This window comes from Phoca vitulina, unplaced genomic scaffold (assembly GCF_004348235.1).
Source record: "Phoca vitulina isolate PV1807 unplaced genomic scaffold, GSC_HSeal_1.0 scaffold82, whole genome shotgun sequence".
NCBI classification, from domain to species: Eukaryota; Metazoa; Chordata; class Mammalia; order Carnivora; family Phocidae; genus Phoca; species Phoca vitulina.
This window is the reverse complement of record NW_022589785.1, coordinates 4132143-4154990: the sequence shown is the minus strand read 5'-3', so window position 1 is coordinate 4154990 and position 22848 is coordinate 4132143. Positions and strand designations below refer to the sequence as shown.

Genomic DNA, 22848 nt, shown 5'->3' with positions numbered 1-22848 from the left:
TTTATTTTTAGAAGAGTTTCACAAAACTATCCACCCTTACTACGTGTGATACATTTTGATATTTTCTATCCTACATGTTTCATTTTATATTTCATTCCTTAAAATTTTTGATTTCACGACCCACAAGTGGATCACAACTTAGTTTGAAAAGCAATGCTTAAAAAAAAAAAAAAAAAATCTAGCAATAGACCTTAAATACATGAGTAATTCAATTGGCTTTTGCCAAATTGTGTTAGAAGTTCCCTTATGTTTATTCAGCTAGAAAAGTGAATGCCAAGCATATCTATTTGCTGATTTCCCTTAAGAATTTCCCTCTAAGAATTCTTAGGTTTCCATTGATTCAATACTAAATATACTATAATATCCCATTTTAAATATTATGGTTGTAAGTTTCTTTGGCTTTGAATTTCCATTTCAACCCTGCTGTCTGCCCTCCTCCCACCCCCAAATGAAGATGTGTCCTTTTTTAATGTTTAGTATTTCTTGTACAACAAATGCAAACAGTCCAGCAATTCTTATTTCAGTGGGAATAAAAACCTTTTTAAAGAAATGAGACCCTCTATCATAACCAGTGTCAATAGGCAGTCTAAAAAAATTCTCCCCCCAAAAGTCTAGCTCCCTGGGTGATTCTGAGCATTCAAGCCCACAATTATACACAGCCTAAAGGTCTGGGATAGAACAGCCAGTCTTCTATCCAGGATGTGAGGAAGAAGAACTGTACCAGAGTCAGAGAAGGTAAGAACCAGCCCTCCCAGATTTTCAAATATGGAAGGAGGAATCATTCTTTTCTATGAACAAAGGTCCCAGTACAGTCATCTAAATGTACACTTACTGGACTTTGTTCAAACTCGTAAGACTGATGACAAGGGCTTTGACTTTATACTAAACAGGCAGCTGCACAACAGCTGTTAAGACCCAGAGTCCTATGCTGTTCATCGTTAAACAAGATGCACTTAATGGGCATTTCACAGAAGAGAGGTCAGAGAGATGGGCCTGATGCTACGAAACTAATAACTGAATTGCCCAGTCATTTGTCAGGATCCCTGCTTAATGCTCAAGTACAGGATGATCACCAAGAAGGCAGTTACAATGAAGAGAAGAAAACGGAGTACATGGGAGAGAAGCTTTAAGCTTTCAGTCCATTCCTTTTTCAGAGTTTGAAATGGGTCTAAGAGTCAAGTCAAGAGTTTCGCCAAGACTTTTGCAAGTTTCACAGGTAAATTCCAATAGCAATATTGAGACTTCTTCCAAAGCAGATTAAGACTCAGAGCTTTGGCCACCATATGGCTGGCTTAACTATGACAGCTTCAACAGTCAGAAACTTAAGATTTATATGAATACAAGGTAATGATGCAATTTTCCCACTTCCCTCCTTTCTGACACATTCTACTCTTAGCAGACAAGGCAGAGAAGAATCCATAAAAGGCTTTATTAACTGCTAAAAGACTAAACTAACTTCAGCCATTCAGAGTCTATGCTTATGATCTCATATGTTGGAGCAGATTATACAAAGGCATCACTTTGAAATATTTCAAGTGTTGTCTCACCCTAAAGATGACTTATAAGAATGTGGTTGTCTGGTATGCTCCTACTTGGTGAGTAATGTTGTAGCCACCACCAACACTCAACAATATTGGGTGGAGACAGAAGAACCAGGTTGACTGGCTTTAAAAATGCCACCACAGTATTTTTTATTAAGAGCAAGTTTTCCCCTCTGTACTCCACAGTGAAAATATATAAAAAGGAAAAAGCCATACATGTAAACAAACTCAAACCAAGTCACTGAAGTACAATAAGATTCCATGTAAGTGGCAGTAGGTGAACTTCAGTGTGGATTTGTGACATATTAGGAAGAAACAAAATACAACCTTTACTCACAGAGTAAGTTCCAACCCATCAGTTACAATGGCATCACCTTGTACAGTCATAATTTCCAAAATGTTCTGACAAGCATGGCACACAGGAAGCACTCAGATATTTACTGAACTGAACTCTCCAGCAGTAACAGATCTGATCTTCAGGATACCCAGATCAGCCTGGGCAGGGAGAAAAGGAACGTCCCAGTCTGAAGAACAAAGGAAACTAAAGTACAAAGAAGATATGGCTTGCCCAGTATTATTTTTTTAATTAAATGATAAAGTATGGGTTTGAATTCAGGCTCCCTAGTTCTTAAATTAGTACGTTACCCCCCAAATACCTCCATCCATCACAAACTAATGAAAAGATAGAGAACACTGTGGACATCTGTATGTTCTGGTGGCCAAAGAATACCAGATATCATCAGGAAGGGAAGGATCTGGGGACAGAAGTCATCCCAGCTCAAGACATGGCCATCCATAATTAAAAGAGTGAAGTTCTGACCTGGCACACCTTAGCAATATCCTAAGAGATGGCTCAAATCCAAAAGAAACTAATTTTATCAAGGGAATAAGGAGTCATCTAAACAGATGAGGAATTGTCAGTCTGCAGTTGTGACAAAAGGAGGTTAGGAGAAAAAGCAAGCCTTGCTGACTAACCAACATCATAGAGCAAGATATAACTCACTAACTTCATTATCCTAGGAAATGGCAGAGACTAAAAATTCAGCAAAAATACGTTAAGATTTGTGCATTTTACTGTACATAAATTTTACCTTGGGGGAAAAAAAAAAACGAAAAGAGCCATAAACAACAACAATAACAAAATACAATGGCATGTCAATAAAGAAGGAAAAAGAAAAAGATGCAATGGATGAAGGAGTGAAGTCAGACACAGTTTAAGCACATTCTCATACCCTTTTCAAGGATGGTGTGGACTCCTGTGGCTGACTCTGGGTTTCACTGGCCTGACCAGGCTCATGGGTAGCTTGGATTCCTGAGGCTTTCTTTGTGGCTCCACAAGGGCAGCGCCTGTTTTTCATCTCTGCATCCACAGCACCCCACACAGGCAACTCTCAATAGCTGAAAACTGGGGTTAAGTCCTAGCTCTGTCACTGACTGGCAGTGGGACCTGGCAGCAGGCTTTACCTCTAAGTTCCATTTCTTTGGCTCCCAAAACAGAGACACAGGCTATCCTGCCTGCTTGATGAGGTCATGAGGGTCAAACAAAAGTATATATCACAGCATCTTTAAAAATAAGATGACGCTTATATTTTAATTATGAACCAAAAACTTCAACCAGTGAATGAGCCAGGAAACCAAAGTGATGCAAGCAAAGCTGGATTAGCCTCAAATGTTTAAAATGACCCAGGGCAGAACGGTTAAGATTGACAATTCAGGATTAAAAACTGAAGTTTAGAGAAAAAAGTCCTAAGGGTAAGCTGAACCGGAAGGAGGATCACAACTTTTCACTGCTTATAAATTCAAGACTTTGCTTCCAGGCTGGACATACTAAAGACTGAGTGTTGGACCAGCAAGGTTCTATTTATGGCAGCATAAAGTTTACAAATACATGTGAAATAACATGAAATAACATGAACTTGATCCAAGCCATTTCTGAGGGAGAAAGACAGAGTGGAACAAAGATCTCCTGGGAAGGTAGGAGGCCTGGGCTCCAGCACAGGCTCAGCTTCTCTCTTTGTCCTGAGGGAAGTCACCTGGCCTCTCTAGACCTCGGTTTCATCACCTATGAGATGAAAGGGGTGATGATAGGAAATCTCTGACTTGAAAATAAGAAAATATGCCACTATTCTGCACCCTACCCTCACATACCTCTGGACCTTTGTTCATGAAACCTGCGTTAACATTTTCCCCCTTTCTCTAATCAATGAACCCTTCCTTATTCCACCTTCAAAGCCTACTCAAAAGCTACTTTGAATGTGAAGTCTTCCCAGATGTGTATACAACACTCATGGCTTCCTTTCATTAGGCTTCTTTACAACACCCATTAAACCTTACTATAGTTGTTTTTAGGCCCAGTAGATGGTGATGCCAAATCTAGTGTTCTTCCCTTCCCCCAAAAGGCAGGAAACATGTTCTATTAAGCTTAAAGTGATGGGCACATGCTAGGTGCTCCATAAAATATACACTGAATGAATACATGTATGCTTAGGAGTCCCATTTCATGTTAAGGGTACCTCAAACAGTAGTTCAAAAAAGCCACCATTTGCACATTTTAGAAAGGTCTACCTGGTCTGCACAGGTCTCCATGTTGTTCTTTTTCACTGGCGTAGACCTCCATGCACCAAGCGTGGTATGCAAATGAGAAGAGATCTTCTATTTTCACAGGTGGTCGGATTGCATTGTTCAGTCTCTTGAGCCACTCTTGACACTGCTCAAAGGTTGAGAACTGACACCTTTGTAAAGCCAAACAAGTATGGATGTAATTAGCAGACAGTTGACAATGAAACCTAAGGGAAGCCACCATTTCAAGAGTGCCTACCTCCTGGTGCAGTGACTACAGTCAAGAAAGCATCAGAGGTGGCCATTCGCATGTTCATCATTTATAATAAAAAGAGGTCCAACAAATTTTAGCCAATGGTGCAAAATGTCAAAAAGAAAAAAAAAATGGACATGTGGAAAACTTATTTTTAGGCTGGTGAAATTGCTTCAGAGATTGATTAATGGTAATTATTAAAGTAAAATGGCAGTTTTCTCTTTCATGAGTAAGATTTCCTTCTACATCTTCCACCAAAGCTTTATAAAGGTTGTCAAGAAATAGGTTTAAGAGAAGTTCTTTTTGTTTTGTTATAACCTATGAGGCCAAACTCAAAAATAAATCACAGCACAACTTTTGGCCAGTTTGATAATTTCAAAATCTCTCTACTCAGCAATTAGAATAAATCAGCAACTGTAGATCCAAAATAAGATATATTACACTGAAACTTTCAGCTATGACCATGTAGAGAACCAAACAATTCTATTATGAATTGTAATTTTGGGTACGTATCTTTAGATTCAATTAGGGCAAAAAATACTTCACCTTTTCAAATGCAGACAGTATTTAAAACTGAGTAATTAATAAACAAGCTTTTTAAATATGAGTTGTAGTTAGTATCTATCAAAGCAAACCAAATCTCAATGGCTAAAAGGCAACTTATTATATACCTTAAAACCAAGGAGGCCACTTCTCCCTCATTCCAATCAATGTGGCTCATCAGTATGCCACACAGTGTTTACTGGCACTCCAAAATTAGTCAAAGAGATAAGGGAATTTAGAACTTCTAGAGTTACTAAATTTAAAAACACATTTCAGGCATCATTTTGCAATCATTATAGTAAAGATTCTATCAGATAAAAACCATAATGGATGTTAAAGCAATGGAGAAACTTGATGAAAAGCAGGATATTTTTTCATTGTCTTAAAGTGCCTCTCACAGACTGTTTATTAGTTGCAAGGGAGAAAATGTAGAAATTATACAGAAAGCAAGTGACACCTCAACAAGAGTGATCAAAATTAATATCACCAATAAGGGACAGACGGACATTGCTTGCCTCCAGATGTAACAGAGCACCCTGAGAAGGACACAACCTCACACATACAGTACTGTAGCTGAGAATACACAACCTCAATTTAATCATGAGGAAACACTGTACAGACACAAAATGAGAAAAATTCAATTAAAATAAAAGATAATATTCTTTAAAATGTGAATGTCATAAAAGACAAAGAAAGGTAGTGAAAAATATTTTAGATTAAAGAGGGCTACAGAGGCGCCTGGGTGCTCCGTCAGTTAGGTGTCTGCCTTCGGCTCAGGTCATGATCCCAGGGTCCTGGGATCAAGTCCCGCATCGGGCTCCACGCTCAGCAGGGAGCCTGCTTCTCCCTCTGCCTGCCGCTCCCCCCTGCTTGTGCACGCACGCTCTCTCTCTCTGACAAATGGATGAATAAAATCTTTAAAAAAATAAAGAGGGCCACAGAATCATAACAACTAAATGCAATACCTGACCTTGCATGGATCCAGTCCTGAACAAGGTGGGGGTAAGAGGAATGCTATAAAGGACATTATTAGGTCAAGCGACAAAATTGGAACATGGATAGAAGACTGGATAAAAGTATTAGGAGTGTGAAGTTGTGAAGTTGTGAAGTTGATAATGATACCATGGTATGTAAGAAAATACCCCTATTCTTAGGAAAGCACACCAAAGTATTTCAGGGTGAAAAGCCAGGATTACATAACTTACTTTCAAAGTGTTCAGAAAAAGAATCTCACACACACACACACACATACACACACAGAGCCCCTGCAAACAATACAGCAAATGGGGTAAAATGTTCATATTGGTGTTCTCTGTAATATTTTAATTGTTGCACTTTTGTTGGTAAATTTGAAATTATTTCCAAGTAAAAAATTTAAAAATCACTTTTGAATAGGAAAGTAGGCTAAAGATGAAATATTTCAGGCACTAACTACTCAGAAAATATTCCTAACAAGGCTGACCCTCAAAAGCTGTTTTTCTGTTACAAACCATGAATCCATTCTTTTAAAAATACGTATTTTCCACACTAAAGAGCAGCATAAACACATCACATACCTGATAACTTTGCAGTCTTTGCAAGTCAAATGAAGCTGAAATATATCTCGGCATTCAACACTTTCTATAAGCTGTAATGGAACCTGCAATTAAAAAAGATGAAGTCCCCTTAGTCAAGAAGGCATTGATCCTGCAGTTCCCTCAATGGGTCCAACAAGAAAGATTCAAAAGCTCTACAAGGGAAAGCAGCGAACAGAACTGCAAATTTATCTGAATCAGTAGTATTCAAGTGATTTACTACTGAGTGAATTAGGGTTTCCCTTCCTTTCCTTCTAAATCAACAGCCTCAAGTCATGTCTGCGCATGAAGACAAGGAATGAAGAGGAGGCACCACCTCTGAAAGAACAGGGAAATATGTCATCTCTCAAGTATCAAACTCATAATCTCCCCAAGTACTACTTTACACACTACAGCTAGCTGTGATTTGCAATGACAAAGAAGCTAAAGGGAACCAGAATGGTAATCTGGTCTTGTTTACAGAGAAGTGCCGATCAAGGTGACAGTAGGACTACACTTATTTGCCCCAAATGACAAAGTGTGCTTGTGGCTTTGTGTCAGCAAAGGAACATCCTGAAAAAGACTGGAGATCCAAACTGCCCGCAAGCTGCATAGAAAAGACGTGGCTGCTTGTTAGGCTTTGTGCTCAGCAGAATAGACCCATAAACATCAAAAAGGAGGGAGCAGGCCACACAGTGGTCGAAGGTCCTAAAACTAGCTAGGTCTAATTTGCTTCAAAAGACCAGGAAAATCCCTGTTTGCCAAGTGGGGCTTGAGGTATGCGCAAGCTGGAATGGTTCTCTCCCTGCCAATCTGGTGAGCAGACTCTACTGAACACAGAAGTAAGGACAATAGTGGAGAGGGCTGGGAGAAGGGAAGGGAGGCAGACAGGGAAAGCATCTGAACAGGTGACAAATCTTCAAGTTGACATGAGAATCCTCCCCCTCTTGGCTCAATTCACCTTGACTCAACCCTTGGTTTCAAAAAGCAATTTCCAAGACTTCTCAAGAGAGCCTGGTAAAATAATTATGGATACACTCACTCCTTAGAGAAGGAGTAGACCACTGTCTATTATGCTATATCATGCCCAGGCAAAATGTAGCTCTGGGAATTCCAAGGAGCATTCCAACAATTCATGTTTAGCATGAGAAGAGACAGGCAGTCTCCAACAGAGAAAGAAGAGTGCTGCCTGCACAGGGTGGCCATCATATTAGCTGAGCCAGTTTCAGAAACAGGCTTCCTGCAAACCCTGCCCCACCATGAAGTTGCCAGAGTCAGCAGAGAACTCTCAGAACAATTATGTGAGAATCAAAAAGAAGCCCAGTGCTGGATGTCTGGGACAAGAAACAGAAACTGGGGCAGGGATGAAACAAGGGAAGCAAGCAAAATAATAATATATAGAAAATGGGAGTTTCTATCTCAGGACCAGAGCCTTCTTGCTTAGTTCTAAATCTATAATCTATAAAATTCCCTTATACTTATAATACGACTGGGAGTAAGCGAAGAAATCTTGTGTTCTGAGAAAAAAGGAACTTTGGCCCTCTGTTTTTAAGTCCTTAACCACAAGGTGCTGTGAGAAACTAGAGCTGATGCAGCTAAAAATTCTTTCAAGACCTGTACATCTCAGAAGGAAAAAAACAATATGTACCAATGGGTAGGGATAATTTGTAAAGGAAGAACAGTAGATTTAAAAGATGGAGATAGGTGGCACCTGGGTGGCTCAGTCTGTTAAGCGTCTGCCTTTGGCTCAGGTCATGATCCCAGGGTCCTGGGATGGTGCCCCATGTCAGGCTCCCTGCTCTGGGAGGGGGGGGAGTCTGCTTCTCCCTCTGCCTTTCCCCAAGTTTGTGTGCACACATGCATGTTGTCACTTTCTCTCTCAAATAAGTAAACAAAATCTTTTTTAAAAAAAAGATGGGAGATTGGAGGAGGACACTGATTCGTCTGCAGGCCAGTCCTTTGGGTGCCCTATAACAGACTCTTATATTGTATTTGTTTTGTTTTAATGTACCTCCCCTTCCCTTCTCCCTTCCTTCCCAAAAGTGGCTGCAAGAATGGCAATCAAGAGGCCTGAATTCTAATTTCAATTTTCTAAAATTTTACCAACTAAAAGTCTGCCTACTTCCTGACTTCCTTGGACCAGTTTCCAACCTTCCTATATGTTTTCTGAATATCAAATGATCACAACATAGGAAGTCCCAGGCAGAGGGAATAGGAAGAGTCTGGAGTGGAGTGAGAGTAGCTTTACAAATCCACATGGAGAGGCTGCTCTCTCAGAAGTCACCTGCATTCCAGGTCCCCTTCAGTCACCTTCCTTATAACTACGAAATCTGAAAACTAACGCTATTAGCAGCTGCTGGAGGGAGTGAATGAGCCTGTGCTGTGCTACAAAGAACAGATAAGCTTTACATCCCCTACTGTTGGATCAGACCCCAAGCGCCTGTGTCCAGACTTCCAGAATAACGAAACACCTCAGAGCATGCAAAATATTTGCTACCTAAAATGCATTCGATATGCAAATTTTCACACATTTTAGCATCACAAATTTAAGGAAGAAGGATAAAAATACCAGATGCTAGTATGCAGATACTACTAGCAAGCTGCCAGAAACAACCATGTGTACTCAAGTCATAGATATGGAGAACAGGTTTTAATGCTCATGCAGACTGTCACATGCAGGGAAATTTAATATGCAGCAATAAAAAAAGAGAGACATATAAGAGAGAAATATCTGATTTTATATATCAAATGAACAACTCCCTTTTTTCTTCTCCTTTCTACCCCAATGTCCCCTTCAATGTTCCCTCCACAGACTGCCTCCTTCCTCTTCCAAAAAGGCAGAACAGGCCTTCTTTTCCTCTTAAACACCCAACCAAAGCACACTAAGTGTCTCTACTTTTTTTTAAGGCCTGCTCCACTGCTTTAGGTTTCTAAATTTTCCTCACACATCAAGAGGATCTCTTACCATTTCTGTAACCAGGCAAACCCCATATTCAAGCCTATTAGCAAACAATTATAGATTGTCTTCAATCTATACCATTGAATCCAGGCCATTTTATAGCCCAGGGAGGTTAAGCTTCTACGCTAAAAGCTAGTGGCAAAGACAGGACCAGAATCCATGTCTGTCTTCTAGCCCAGGCTCCTTCCATAAAAATGGTGCACCTTTCTTTCTTCCTCTAAGACTGCCCCTCCTTTCTGTATGAACTGTACTTTAATGTTTTTCTCAGAACTAAGTGGCCTCTCCACCAGGGACTTTAAGAGGAAAATAGAATTTAAACCAGATTCCTTACGGACAGTTCTATCCATGGAAGAGTAGGAAGAAATCTAAAGTCACATTCAAATCCTCCCCAGCCCACTGATTCAGTGTTTTGTAGCAACTCATTTTCTTTTTGCTCCTTTCTCCTCTACCTTCTTCCTGCCAGATAATTCTATCTTCCTTTACAGTGATTTTCCTCTTATAATCTCCACCAAACTCATGCTCAAAACAATGCATCAAACACACTCAGTGCTGTTAATTCCTCAAAAGGCCAACAGTTACATCGCGGACACCAAAATTCATAAGAGCATCAACCCAAAAAAGCAGAACAGCAGCAGTTAAAAATTGTAACAGACATGCACAGTATCAAAGATCCATAGTACTGTCTCACTCCAGAGGGAATTTTATGTCATCATACCCTAGTATGTTTACTTTAATTCTTTCTCGGTGTGTGTGTGCACAAGCACATGTGCAGTATTTTTAAGCACCAGAATTTAAAAGTGGGATATTTCTACCTTTTAAAAACAATGCCCTTTTTATAGCCTGAATGGAAAGTACTAATTCTGTACATACATTTGAATTAAAAATGGCAGTAACAGAGTGAGAATAATGAGTCTAAACCTAAAATCTGTAATAAGCTGTGGAATATCTGGACTCTAAATCTTACATAAAAACCAGTCAGAAGACGACTGTGTCACAGGTTAAAGATCCAAACTCTTTACTGCTCACCTTCTATGTTTACAAACTGCTCTTCCAGCACTGATTCAGAGACCTCTGCTGGCATATGAATACTGTGGCCAAGGTGCATGAAGGGTTAACAATAACCTCCTTCTGATACTTGGGGAATAAAGACTTTTGCTGTACTACAGTTAGACAATGAAAAAAATGTGAAAAAATGCTAAAGAAAGTGTTTGCAGCTGCTACACTTGCACATTTTTCCTAAAAAGCATTAATAGACCAGCCTGGAAATAGAAGCTCTAATGTCCTTTTAGATACTAATGTTGATTTTACAAATTATTCCTAGTTGAAATTCACTTTACATTTTTTGAAGATCATAATTCCATCTGTTTATGTATAAACTGTGGGGCTTTTTCTCACTCCACAAATTGTTCTCATCATAGTGTACCACGAGCACTTTGTCTAGTAAAAGGGAAAGGACTCATGCAGAGAGGACAAATTCTGCTGCTTTGCAAGGTGAGCATCTGACAGTCAAAACCAACTTGTTCCAAAGCACAGGTGCAAAAACCACCTAAGATTCTCATGCTACTTACTGGGATTTCAGAAGCAGCAGACTGAGAGGCAGTCTATTGAATTACACAACAAAAATGGTTTTAAATTTTCATGAATTCCACTTGAACACTTACTTGTTTATAAATGAGCTCAGCAAAGAAATATACCTGTACATATGTAAAAATACAGTTTGGGAAAAGCACAGAATGGGAGCAATTCATACCTTAAATGCTACAAATGAACTCTCCTACAGACGTTCTTTATTCTAGGACTTGGAAACCTGATACCCAGTGAACGTTTAAAGTAATGATGTTATGGTATCTAAATCTACAGGCATGTTTTATTCAATGTGCTGTAAAATTAAAAGAGAATATATGTATCAGGTAGCTATTTAAAACCTGATGGTAAGCCATTTTCTAAAGTGCTAAATGTGTTGACTTAAAAGCATACAAAATGATGCAAAACCAAGGCATGCCACAGTATATACTTGGCACATCTGGACTTTTGATGGTTGAAATGTATTTGATTTAGATATTATAACCTTTAAAAGGGAGTCCCTTGATCTCATGTATTTTACTGAAATACTTATCTGCTGAGAGGAGGGAAGGGGGAAGAGGGAAGAGGGGAGGGGAGGGGAGGGAAGGGGAGGGAAGGGAAGGGATGAAGAAAGAAAGAAAGAAAGAGGGGCGACACCACCAACTCTCTGGTCTCCACCCAGGACCTAGCGCAGGAAGAGCCGCTGTTTTGTGGAGTAACCACAGGTTGAGGAACCTTAGCACTAACTGTGATGTGATTATTTGTATGGAGAAATCCTAGTCTCTCTCGATTTGAAATGTTTAAAGTTGCTACAATGCCAAAATACTTTTGCACAATCATTTCTGAGTACAAAGCCATTATCTTGGGACTTTTACATGACATGCAAGCTCTATGCCTTTGAGGGTTATTATGCTGAGAAAACACTTTTAGGTGAGGAAATGGGTCAAAAGTAAGAACAGTGGTAAGTTTTCTTAAGCACTGTACCTCAATCACAATGGGGGATCAACAATTCCAGTAAACAGCCTACTCACACAGCTACTGTTAGAGACGATGAGGACACAGTCCTAGTCACACAGAAATTTGTTTTTAAATGAGCTTTAAACCCCAAAGGGGTTTTAAAATGGTCTAATATCCATTTCAAACTCATATTAACTTCAATTCACTTAATATTTACTGAATACCATGGCACCAGGAAAACATGCTAATTCCAAAGATACAAAGATGAATAACCAAAAAATTATAACACATCTCACAAATGTTGTAAAGGCATGTTTGAGACACTGAAGAAGTCAGAGGCAGGGGTAACAAACTGTCAGGGAACGGAGAAAGGCTTCACAGAAGTTACCACCTAACCTGGGTTTTGACAGATGGAGAGAAATTCCCCAGGCAGGAGAGAAGAGAGAGAATTCAAAGGTGTGAGGTGTGGCTGAATACTTCAAAGAGGGTGGTTTTACTAATAATACAAAGGGGAGAAAGGGGAAAAGAGAGAAACTGACAGAAAAGCTGGCAGAGACCAAGGATCACACCACTTAGCCTGATACCATACTAAGTAATTTCATCTTAGAAGTAGTAAAGAAACACTGAAGGGCCTTAGGCTGGAAAATGACATGATCAAATCCATGCTTTCTCTCCAACAGACCCTATTCCCAAATAGATCTAAAAATAGCCTCTGAAATACCTGGCTCTAAGGCAGTAAGTTGAGAAATAGGGGACAATATGGGAAAATACGATAACATGAAACTGTATCATCCCCCATGCAATTTAATTATAATTTCATTAATTCCAATCATATAAACAGAATTTAAACACAAGATTAAACTGGGCAATTCTAATTATTACTGTCCTTACTTCCACAGTGGCTGGGAGGCAATTTCTGGTTGCCAGGATTTTATAGGAGTTTTCATCCCGTTCCTTCCTATCGTGACTATCCAATATCAAATGGACCCTTCTGAACAGTATATGTGCTATATGGTATGAATGCATAGCATGCCTCTTTCCTTGATGAATCCAATGTGTATTTTTAGCTGATGGACAGTAATAGCTATGATCATAGCCCAAAACTAGATGCCAGGAGGAATTCAGACCATAACAGCTCCTGGATATAAATATTTAACTACAAAGAATAATAATAAATACTACATAAATAATAAATGCCAATTACAAACAAAATGGCAGCATTTTGACAAATGAAAAGATTTGACAAAAGAGGTAACTTCTGGACCACTAAGTAAAATGAACTTAAGTGACAGATTTCAAAGAATCCCAAAATGAACCCCAAAACACACAATGTGAAGTCTGAATGAAAGGACGGTCCTGAACTTTTATAAAATATCTTAATACATTTCTCAGTGCTAGAATCAAACTGAAGAAAGCCACAATACTAGCAAAGGAAAAAGGAAGAAGGCATTCATTTGGTGGAAGTACATGCACTTGCGTATCTTTGTGGTGAAAGGCACATTCACGATGGCAGTGCACTGAAGAACCAGTTCACTGAGAATACCCTCATAACTGAAAAGGGCAAATGCACTCTTAAGAACTGAGAGCCTCGGGCGCCTGGGTGGCTCAGTTGGTTAAGCGACTGCCTTCGGCTCAGGTCATGATCCTGGAGTCCCGGGATCGAGTCCTGCATCGGGCTCCCTGCTCAGCAGGGAGTCTGCTTCTCCCTCTCCCGCTCCCCCCCTCTTGTGCTCTCTCTCTCTCAAATAAATAAATGAAATCTTTAAAAAAAAAGAACTGAGAGCCTCCCTTTTCTTCAGTAATACAGTCCATTATGCAAATAAACATTGTATTTAACATCCATGCTTATTCCACTAAGAAGCCATTAGCATCAACTTCATCCTATAATGAGAGTCTGCATGGAGCTCAAAGTACATCTCATCATTTGACATTAAGGTCCCAAAAATTAACTCAACTGAGGCAGCTGGTAAGTACTAAAGATTGAAGAATAAAAGCCTATACAGCCTTTGTACCCTTATAAAGCTTAATGATACACCATTACCTAGTACAAATCATTCGGTGTTACTAAACAATGGACAATTCAGCTGACAACTACATGTATCATTTTAAATCAAGCATAAGAGTTGCTTGTTAACCTAGTGTCCCCTGAGTGCTAAATTAAGTGAGAGAAAAGCGGAGCACACAATGTTTTCATATCCAACTGTGTATAACACTCCTCTCTTTAAGAACATTAACAATTTTTTTTAACTTCCTTTCTCCATCTACTTTAGTGGGAAAACAGTTGGTAATCACTTACATTAACAAGAGACTCCTTGAACTTGATGTGAAGTCTATAATTAGAAAGGGCAATGATGGCATCCTCAGCACGGCCCACATACTCTGTGCTTTCTCCATGAAGTTCAAGAAAAGGAACCTTCAAAATGGAAGAAGAAACCTTTCAGAGTTCTAAAGCAGTAAAAGCAAAGTCTTCAAGCATAGGCTGGACGAATGGATGAAAAAACCTGTCACTCAAAATAAATAAATAAGGGACCTAAAGAGGATGATTTATATCCACATAATTCAAATATACCTGGTTATTCAAATTCTAGACTACTGAAGGAATGACAGAGATATGATCATCTCAAATAATGAATTCTCAGGAAATAAGTCTTTCTAAAAAGAGAGATGTTTTCCAGCTTGCATTTCTACTATGTGTATGGTTTAGGGAAAAACAAAATTATACAGTGCATTACTTCAATCCATTAGTTCTGCTACATTGTTACTATGATGCTAAATACTTATTTTATAATCAAAGTGGCCTGTAATTACCTGAAGATTCTCATCCTCCCGGATCAGCTGCTTCCTGGGAAAGATCTGATTGGCCTGGATGCACTCAAGGCTGTGCCGAGTCTCTTCATCCTGGAAAAACCCAAAACCTTTAAATAATTTCAAAGCTCTCAGTCGTCCATATTTTATTTTTCTGCCATGTCTAGTAGTGTGATCACAATTGAGAGTCCAGTTACCAAGGTGAACAGGCAGAAAGCTCAAGGAAAAAATATTCATCCCCAAAGTGTTCCAGCCAATATATGAGGTGTCTCTAGTCAGAGAATACATGGGTGCAAAAAAAAAAAAAAAGTCTTGAGAGGTTAAGAACATTTTTACTAAGCACAAATAAGTTGTTAGTACATTACTTGTAAGACAAACCAAGAGTTTTTTCTCTGTAAGTTATGACCTCAAATTCTTATTTTTGAAAGCTATATCCTGAATTACTTAAGAATGAAATGATGTGAGGTCTACAATTTGCTTCAAAATAATTGGAAGGGGGAGGGTAGGAAGGAAGGGAGTGGGAAACAAATGAAACAGGATTATCCATGAGGGATAACTGGGAAAACTGGGAAAAGCAGTGGTTCACTAAACCATTGTGTCTACTTTGGTTAGAAGTGAGATTTCCATAACAGAAAGGTTTCTTTAAAAATTTAAGTTTAGAAACTGAATCCCTCAAAAAGTGAAAATGTATGAACCACTGTCCCTAGTTTAATCTGCCTTAAATTACAAAACAGATTTCTATTAAGACAATTTCAAAAAAGCACTAAATTCTAATCTAAATGGCACCTGAATTGAACTAATTATAATGTGTATAAAAAAGCAGTCTTTTATATTATGAATTTTTATGGTTTAGGAAGACAGGAAAAAAGCAATCTGTTGGAAAGCCTAACCATAAATTATTACAGAATCTGTTTTATACAGCACATTTTACAAGAGCAAAAGCCATATCATGTTCCCCTGACAGCACTAAGAATTATAACCACTAGTTAGTGGACAGTTCTACCTATATGTTCTGCTTAATACAATTCCAGCAATTCTTTAAATCTCCTCAAAGGAAAAAATAAATCCTACCTATAAATAACATCCTACCTATAAATCCTAATTATAAAACCCACTTACGGTTTTACCTAATAGCAATCTTAATCATAAAATAGTAACACTACTAATGTGGCTCTCAAAGTGAAGTCTACAGATTCTGAGACCTTTCAGGGGCTCTATGTGGTCAGAAACACCTCCACATTAGTACGAAGACATTATCTGCCTTTTTTCACTGTATTGACATTTGTACTAACAGTACAAAAAGAATTAGTAGATAAAACTATTGGCACCTTAGCATAAGCAATGACACCAATTTCACTTAGGATGTCCTTGATAATAAAAATAAAATTTTATTAAATCTTGACCCTTCAGTAAGTCTTTTTTTATAAAGGAAATAACATGAAACACTTCTGCCACATACTGACAATATTATGGTTGTCTCAAGGTACACCATCTGTGCAACTGTTTTAGTTACCAGCTGAACTAACCAGTTTTTTTCATTAGATACCATTTTAATTGAAAGAACTAACAGACTGTAATTCAGACTTAAGCTGGCAGATTCTTTTCCTCCAAATGACATCATTAATTACTAATGATAAAGCTTTCATGTGAAAATTTGAATCTTGGAAAACCCATCAAGTGCTAAAATGAAGAACTTCACAGATTCCCAATACTTAAGCAGACTTTTCTGACGAAATCAGAGGCGATACTACCAGATGTCATTTATATATATATATATATATATATATATATATATATTTTTTTTTTAAGATTTCATTTATTTATTTGTCAGAGAGAGAGAAAGAGTGCACCTGAGCACAAGCAAGGGGAATGGCAGCAGAGGGAGAAGCAGGCTCCCACTGAGCAAGGAGCCCAATGCGGGATTCAATCCCAGGACCCTGGGATCATGACCCAAGCTGAAGACAGACACTTAACCAACTGAGCCACCTAGGTGTCCCCCAAATGTGATTTTTGAAAGAAATTATAGGGGCGCCTGGGTGGGTCAGTCAGTTAAGCATCCAACTCTTGATCTCAGCTCAGGTCTTGATCTCGGGATGGTGAGTTCAAAGCCCTGTGCTGGGCTCCATGCTGGGTGTGGAGCCTACTTAAGAAAATAAAAAATAATAAAAGAATAAAAGAAATGATATAGAGAAATATGTCTATATTTGGAATTTCGGCATTATTCAATGAACAATTATTTTCAAAATGACAAATGCGTAATGTTACAAAATCATGCATGAATAAAAGATCCATTTAAAGTGCAAGATAGACCAATGGCTTTAAACGTAATAGAATATATTGGGGCGCCCAGGTGGTGCAGTCAGTTAAGTGTCTGACTCTTGATTTCAGCTCAGGTTGTGATCTCAGAGTCATGAGATCGAACCCCATGTCCGACTCTGCACTCAGCGCAGAGTCCCCTTAGGACACTCTCTCCCTCTCCCATTGCCCCTCCCCCCATCTAAAATAAATAAATCTTTAAAAAATGTAACAGTAGGGCGCCTGGGTGGCTCAGTTGGTTAAGTGACTGCCTTCAGCTCAGGTCATGATCCTGGAGTCCCTGGATCGAGTCCCACATCGGGCTCCCTGCTCGGCAGGGAGTCTGCTTCGCCCTCTGACCCTCCCCCCTCTCATGTGCTCTCTCCCTCTCATTCTCTCTCTCTCAAATAAATAAATAAAAAAAAAAAATCTTTAAAAAAAAAATGTAACAGTAAATATAGTAAGTTCACTGATATGGTTTCAGATTCCACATTGCAACTAACCTTTAAAGAAATATTACTTGTCCAAAAAAAAAAAAAGAATATTCCTTGTTTTGGTGTAACAGAAGAATATATACAATATTCTCCAGATAGAAAAACTATTAAAATATTCTTCTAACTACATATCTGTGTGAGGCTGGATTTACTTCATATTTTCAACATTTTTTCAACAACATATTTTAACAAAGTAAATGCAGAAGTAGATATAAGGATCTAGCTATCATCCATCAAGCAAAACATTAAAGAGATTTGTAAAAATATTAATAATGCCACTGGTTACACTATTTCTGGATGAGGAAAAAGTTATTTTCATCAAAAACGTTATTTTTTTTTTTAAAGATTTTTATTTATTTATTTGAGAGAGAAAGAGAGAACACAAGCAGGGGGAGTGGGAGAGGGAGAAGCAGGCTTCCCGCGGAGCAGGAAGCCCGATGCGGGGCTTGATCCCAGGATTCTGGGATCATGACCTGAGCCGAAGGCAGATGCTTAACCAACTGAGCCACCCAGGCACCCAAAAACGTTATGTTAACATTTAGTTGGTCTTTGTTATTTTATTTTTAAGATTTTAAGTGATCTATACACCCAACATGGGGCTCAAACCCACAACCCCAAGATCAAGAATTGCACACTCTATCAAATGAGCCAGCCAGGCACCCCAGTTAGTTATCTTTAAACGAACATAAGAACATTTTAAAGACTTCCCAGATTTAATTTCTAATAAAGTATAGACAGACATAACCCCCTCTGGGGTCCTCAATAAGTTAGGAATGTAAGAAGGGATCTTCAAAGCAAAGAGTTGGAGAACTGTTGGCTCTATCTACTACACTGCAACACTAATTCAAGTGGTCTCCTCTGAAGTCACTTTCTCTCAAACCATTCTTCCAGAGCTAATCTGTGACAAGAGCCATACAGGGATTGAATAACAATCCCTCACCCACCTACCACCATAAAATCAGTCTCTTGGCTACTAGCTGACTAGGCCCATTCCATCCCCTCTAAGGAGCCACTTTATTTTGAGGCACAAGAATTTTACGAGCCTTTTAAAGGTTTGATATTTAAAATACAGAAAGAAATTATTGACTTCAAGTTCTAAAAATAAAACTGTAACAACTTTATAAATGGTTCATGAAATCCAGAAAAAATTTATGAAACTTCAGTCATCATTAAATAAAATAAAGTTTTTTATATTTGAAAACAATCATGTGTTAATAGAGTCACATCCCTAGGGCTGTGAGGTATTCACCATGATGAATTAAGAAATTTTGGCTGATAGGGGCGCCTGGCTGGCTCAGTCATTAAGCATCTGCCTTCGGCTCAGGTTATGATCCCAGGGTCCTGGGATGGAGCCCCGCATCAGGCTCCCTGCTTGGCAGGAAGCCTGCTTCTCCCTCTCCCACTCCCCCTGCTTGTGTTCCTTCTCTTGCTGTCTCTCTCTCTGTCAAATAAATTTTAAAAATCTTTAAAAAATGGGGCGCCTGGGTGGCTCAGTCGTTAAGCAACTGCCTTCGGCTCAGGTCATGGTCCCAGGGTCCTGGGATCGAGTCCCACACATCGGGCTCTCTGCTCCGCGGGAAGCCTGCTTCTCCCTCTCCCACTCCCCCTTGCTTGTGTTCCCTCTCTCACTGTGTCTCTCTCTGTCAAATAAATAAATAAAAAATCTTAAAAAAAAAAAAAAATCTTTAAAAAAAAAAGAAATTATGGCTAATAATTATAAAAGCAAAAGTATAAAAAACTTACTCAGTTTCTTATACCAAAAAAAAAAGTTTAATTAAGGCAGTATATTTTAGTAAGGTTGATATCATGTAGCTTAGAGCCTCTAAAAATATAATTACTTTATACAAAGGTTTGTACAAAGGGGTATACAAAGGTTTGTACAAAGGCTCCACTCCCATAAACACCAAAATAACTTGTTAGATGAAGAAATCTGTGTCAATATGTTCCATTTTATCCCTCTTCAGTCATTTCCTCCAAGGTCAATGACTGGGTGAAGGAATAACAAGGGATACAGTCATATTTGAAAGAAACTCATTTTTCTCTAAGTGTTACCTTTTTTTTTAGCTATTGACTCAAAGAACATTGAGTGTTTACACTTAAAACTAAGAAAAGATAAGAGGAATCTTGAATTTAGGAAGATTTTTCTCATAAAGCAATAGGGGAGAGGTAGGAAACACTATGAAGGGGAATGCTTTAAAAATTATTATGTAGGGGCGCCTGGGTGGCTCAGTCGTTAAGCGTCTGCCTTCGGCTCAGGTCATGATCCCGGGGTCCTGGGATCGAGCCCCGCATCGGGCTCCCTGCTCGCCGGGAAGCCTGCTTCTCCCTCTCCCACTCCCCCTGCTTGTATTCCCTCTGTCGCTGTGTCTCTCTCTGTCAAATAAATAAATAAAATCTTATAAAAAAAAAAAATAAAAAAAAAAAAAAAAATAAAAATTATTATGTAAAAGGGGTGCCTGGGTGTCTAAGTCGGTTAAGCGTTTGATTCTTGATTTTGGCTCAGGTTGTGATCTGGGGGGTCATGAGATCAAGCCCTGCATGGGGCTCTGTGCTCAGCGGGGAGTCTGCTTGAGATTCTCCTCCCTCTCCGTCTGCCCCTCCCCCAGCTCTAATAAAATCTTTAAAAAATTATTACATAAAAGTACACTGTAAACATGCCTCCTCAGCATCACATTAACTTTTTAACTCACACAAATATATAGGCCTAAACTTTTATTCTCTTCAAGATCATTTTACAAAGGCACTCATTTCTTCAAGTGATTATCGGACCTAGTTTTTTACTGACCTTTAAATAGCACAGAATTAAAATAACGTAGGCAAGCTAAAAACAAAACCAAAAATGAGAAGCCATTACAAATCTATTCTTGCTGGCACATTCACTTGGGTGCTAATCCATGCCAATGTATATAACCAAAGTAGCCAGTGAAAACTGAAAATTGAATGAATCATTTCGAACATAAGAGAACAGAAAATTAAGTCAGCAAGGCAAGATCATGAAGTAATATTTTTTCATAGTCAAAATAAGGGCTCTTTTTAAAAGACTATCTCAATTCACATTACCTATAAAGCTTTAGAGCTGATTTCCCTCTTGTACATAAATATGCATTTAATCACCAAAGACTTAATTAACATTAGGACAAGTTACTGACATCCTAGAAGAATGGTATTTCAAAAAACATTACTTGGCTAACACATAAGTCGAATTAACTGCCTAATTTATTATAGTTTTTAAGTTTCATGGGTAAAAAAAGGTCAAACTTGAGATGGTTGATAGAGTAAGGAGCTGGAAGGAGACAAAAGGGAAGGAAGAAACAGACTAGGAAGTCTTGGCCTCATAAGAGGCTTGCAAAATTTCTCCCAGGCTACAAGTAGTAATTTATTAGTACTAGGGAGCATGTATTCCACATGGTCGATTTCCTGGTATTGCTGACGGACACCAGGCATTGTGGAATCTGGCACTTAGCCTCTACCAGTTCCATAAGGTCAGTGGAGCTACCTACAAAAATCTTGAAAAGGGATTAGTCACCACAGTTCCAGGCTAGTTTCTGCTATTGGCTTATGTAGGTAAGAAAGGTAATCCATGCTTTAGAGGGGAAATCAACATTACAAATAAATATTTAAAGAACACAGGAAGCAGAGACTGCCAAGAAGTCAAAATGCCTATTAACTAAATTCATATACAACGTTCCAGAATTTTAAAAAAAAACTACTACTGAGAGTAAAATATGTGTAGGAATACTGGACAAAATGTAAAAATGAAAATAATTATCAGTCTCATTGTCAATTCCAGTCATTCTTTTTTTTTTTCCAGTCATTATTCTTAAGACTGGTATTGAAGGCCATCAAAAATACAAATTTCTCTTGATACAACGCTTGGGATTTATTTCAAAATAATCCAAGAGTTGATGGTGAGGGAGTCAGAAGAAACAAGTATGGCCACGAATTAATGATTACTGCAGTGGATTGATGCACATGATGGTTCACTGCACTATTCTCTTTGTACAAGCTTGAGATTTTCCATAAAACATGAAAACATATTCTATTAATGCTTAACCTCCCAAAAAAGACTTCAATCTCATTTAAGAATCTTTACAAGCATAAGAGAGGATGTTACTCAAATTAGTACAGAGCTATACATTTTAAAAAAGAAAATTCAAAATTTTCTTTTGGGGCACCTGGGTGGCTCAGTCGGTTAGGTGTCCGCCTTTTTTGGCTTAAGTAATGATCCCAGGTCCTGGGATCGAGCCCCGCATCGGGCTCCTTGCTCAGCAGGGAGCCTGCTTCTCCCTCTCCCTGCCGCTCCCCCTGCTTGTGCTCTCTTTCAAATAAATAAAATCTTAAAAAAAAAAATTTCAGTACTCCTGAATGCACCACACAAATAATGATTAAGTATATATGACCTAAATGCTGAAACAACAGAATATACCAATTAATTGATATTAATTAAATCAACGGTTCAACAACTTGCAAAATGTTATACAGCTAGTAAAATGAACATTAGGAATCCAATGAATCAACACAGGAAAATGTTTAATTCCTTTAGTGAAATAAGCAAAATAGAAATTTAATTATGCTTTAATTCCAAATACATAAAAAATATTCAGTAGAAAGGAATACAGGTAGGTAGAAAGGAATACAACCATGGGTTTTGGTAGTAGAATTATCAATGAGTATTTGTAAAAACTTGCTATAATGTTACTTTATGAGAAATTAAAAAAAAAAAAAAAAAAAGACACATGGCCATACTGCTCCCCAACTACAACACACAGAATCTTCTCCGGAGTGCACCAGAAGACTATCCACAGGGCACTAACAGAGACCCCAGCTACACCAGGACGAGGACTACACTGTTGCTAGCTACATGGTCTACAATAAAGGACAACCCCTCAGTACAGAACAGAGCTGCTTTTATAAGGCTGGCATTTGTTATTCATTAGCATTGGCGTACATACCATATAAATATTAGGCAAACACTTTTTCAATTCATTAAAAACTCTATGGGAAAACCAATAAAATAAACTGTAGTCTAGAGAAATAATATTAAAAGTTCATCAGTGTTTGGATATACAATCAAAAAGTTGTTATACCCACAAACTAAGAAAAAACTGACCCAGCTTCAAAATGAAAGTAGTTACCTTTCTCCTCCTTTTAGTATGACATTTCTGCACAACTAGTTTTTCTGTTGTGTTTTAGTTTGTTTTTAATTTTAAAAAGCATTTTCAACCCATGTCCCTAATGAAGCTTGAAATTAACATGGCCTTTTCAATTCCTTCTTTGTGCGCCAGCATGAAACAGAGTTTGGATCTAGGAAACATAACAAGGTAGA

At 38.4% G+C, this 22848-nt stretch overlaps 1 protein-coding gene across 10 annotated transcripts in view; it reads right to left on the bottom strand.

The window, feature by feature from the left end:
• Positions 1-22848, bottom strand: part of MTMR3 (myotubularin related protein 3) — a 138397-nt gene that overhangs the window by 29292 nt on the left and 86257 nt on the right. For 5 of the 10 annotated variants that reach the window (XM_032395201.1, XM_032395200.1, XM_032395202.1 and 2 more), the window contains 5 exons: positions 14737-14826; positions 14225-14341; positions 10977-11009; positions 6453-6535; positions 4107-4273 (listed from right to left, as the gene is read on the bottom strand). In XM_032395201.1, the coding sequence (XP_032251092.1) occupies positions 4107-4273; positions 6453-6535; positions 10977-11009; positions 14225-14341; positions 14737-14826 (490 nt within the window). The remainder of the gene's footprint in view (positions 1-4106; positions 4274-6452; positions 6536-10976; positions 11010-14224; positions 14342-14736; positions 14827-22848) is intronic. The other 5 variants (XM_032395203.1, XM_032395204.1, XM_032395207.1 and 2 more) reach the window with 2 other exon arrangements.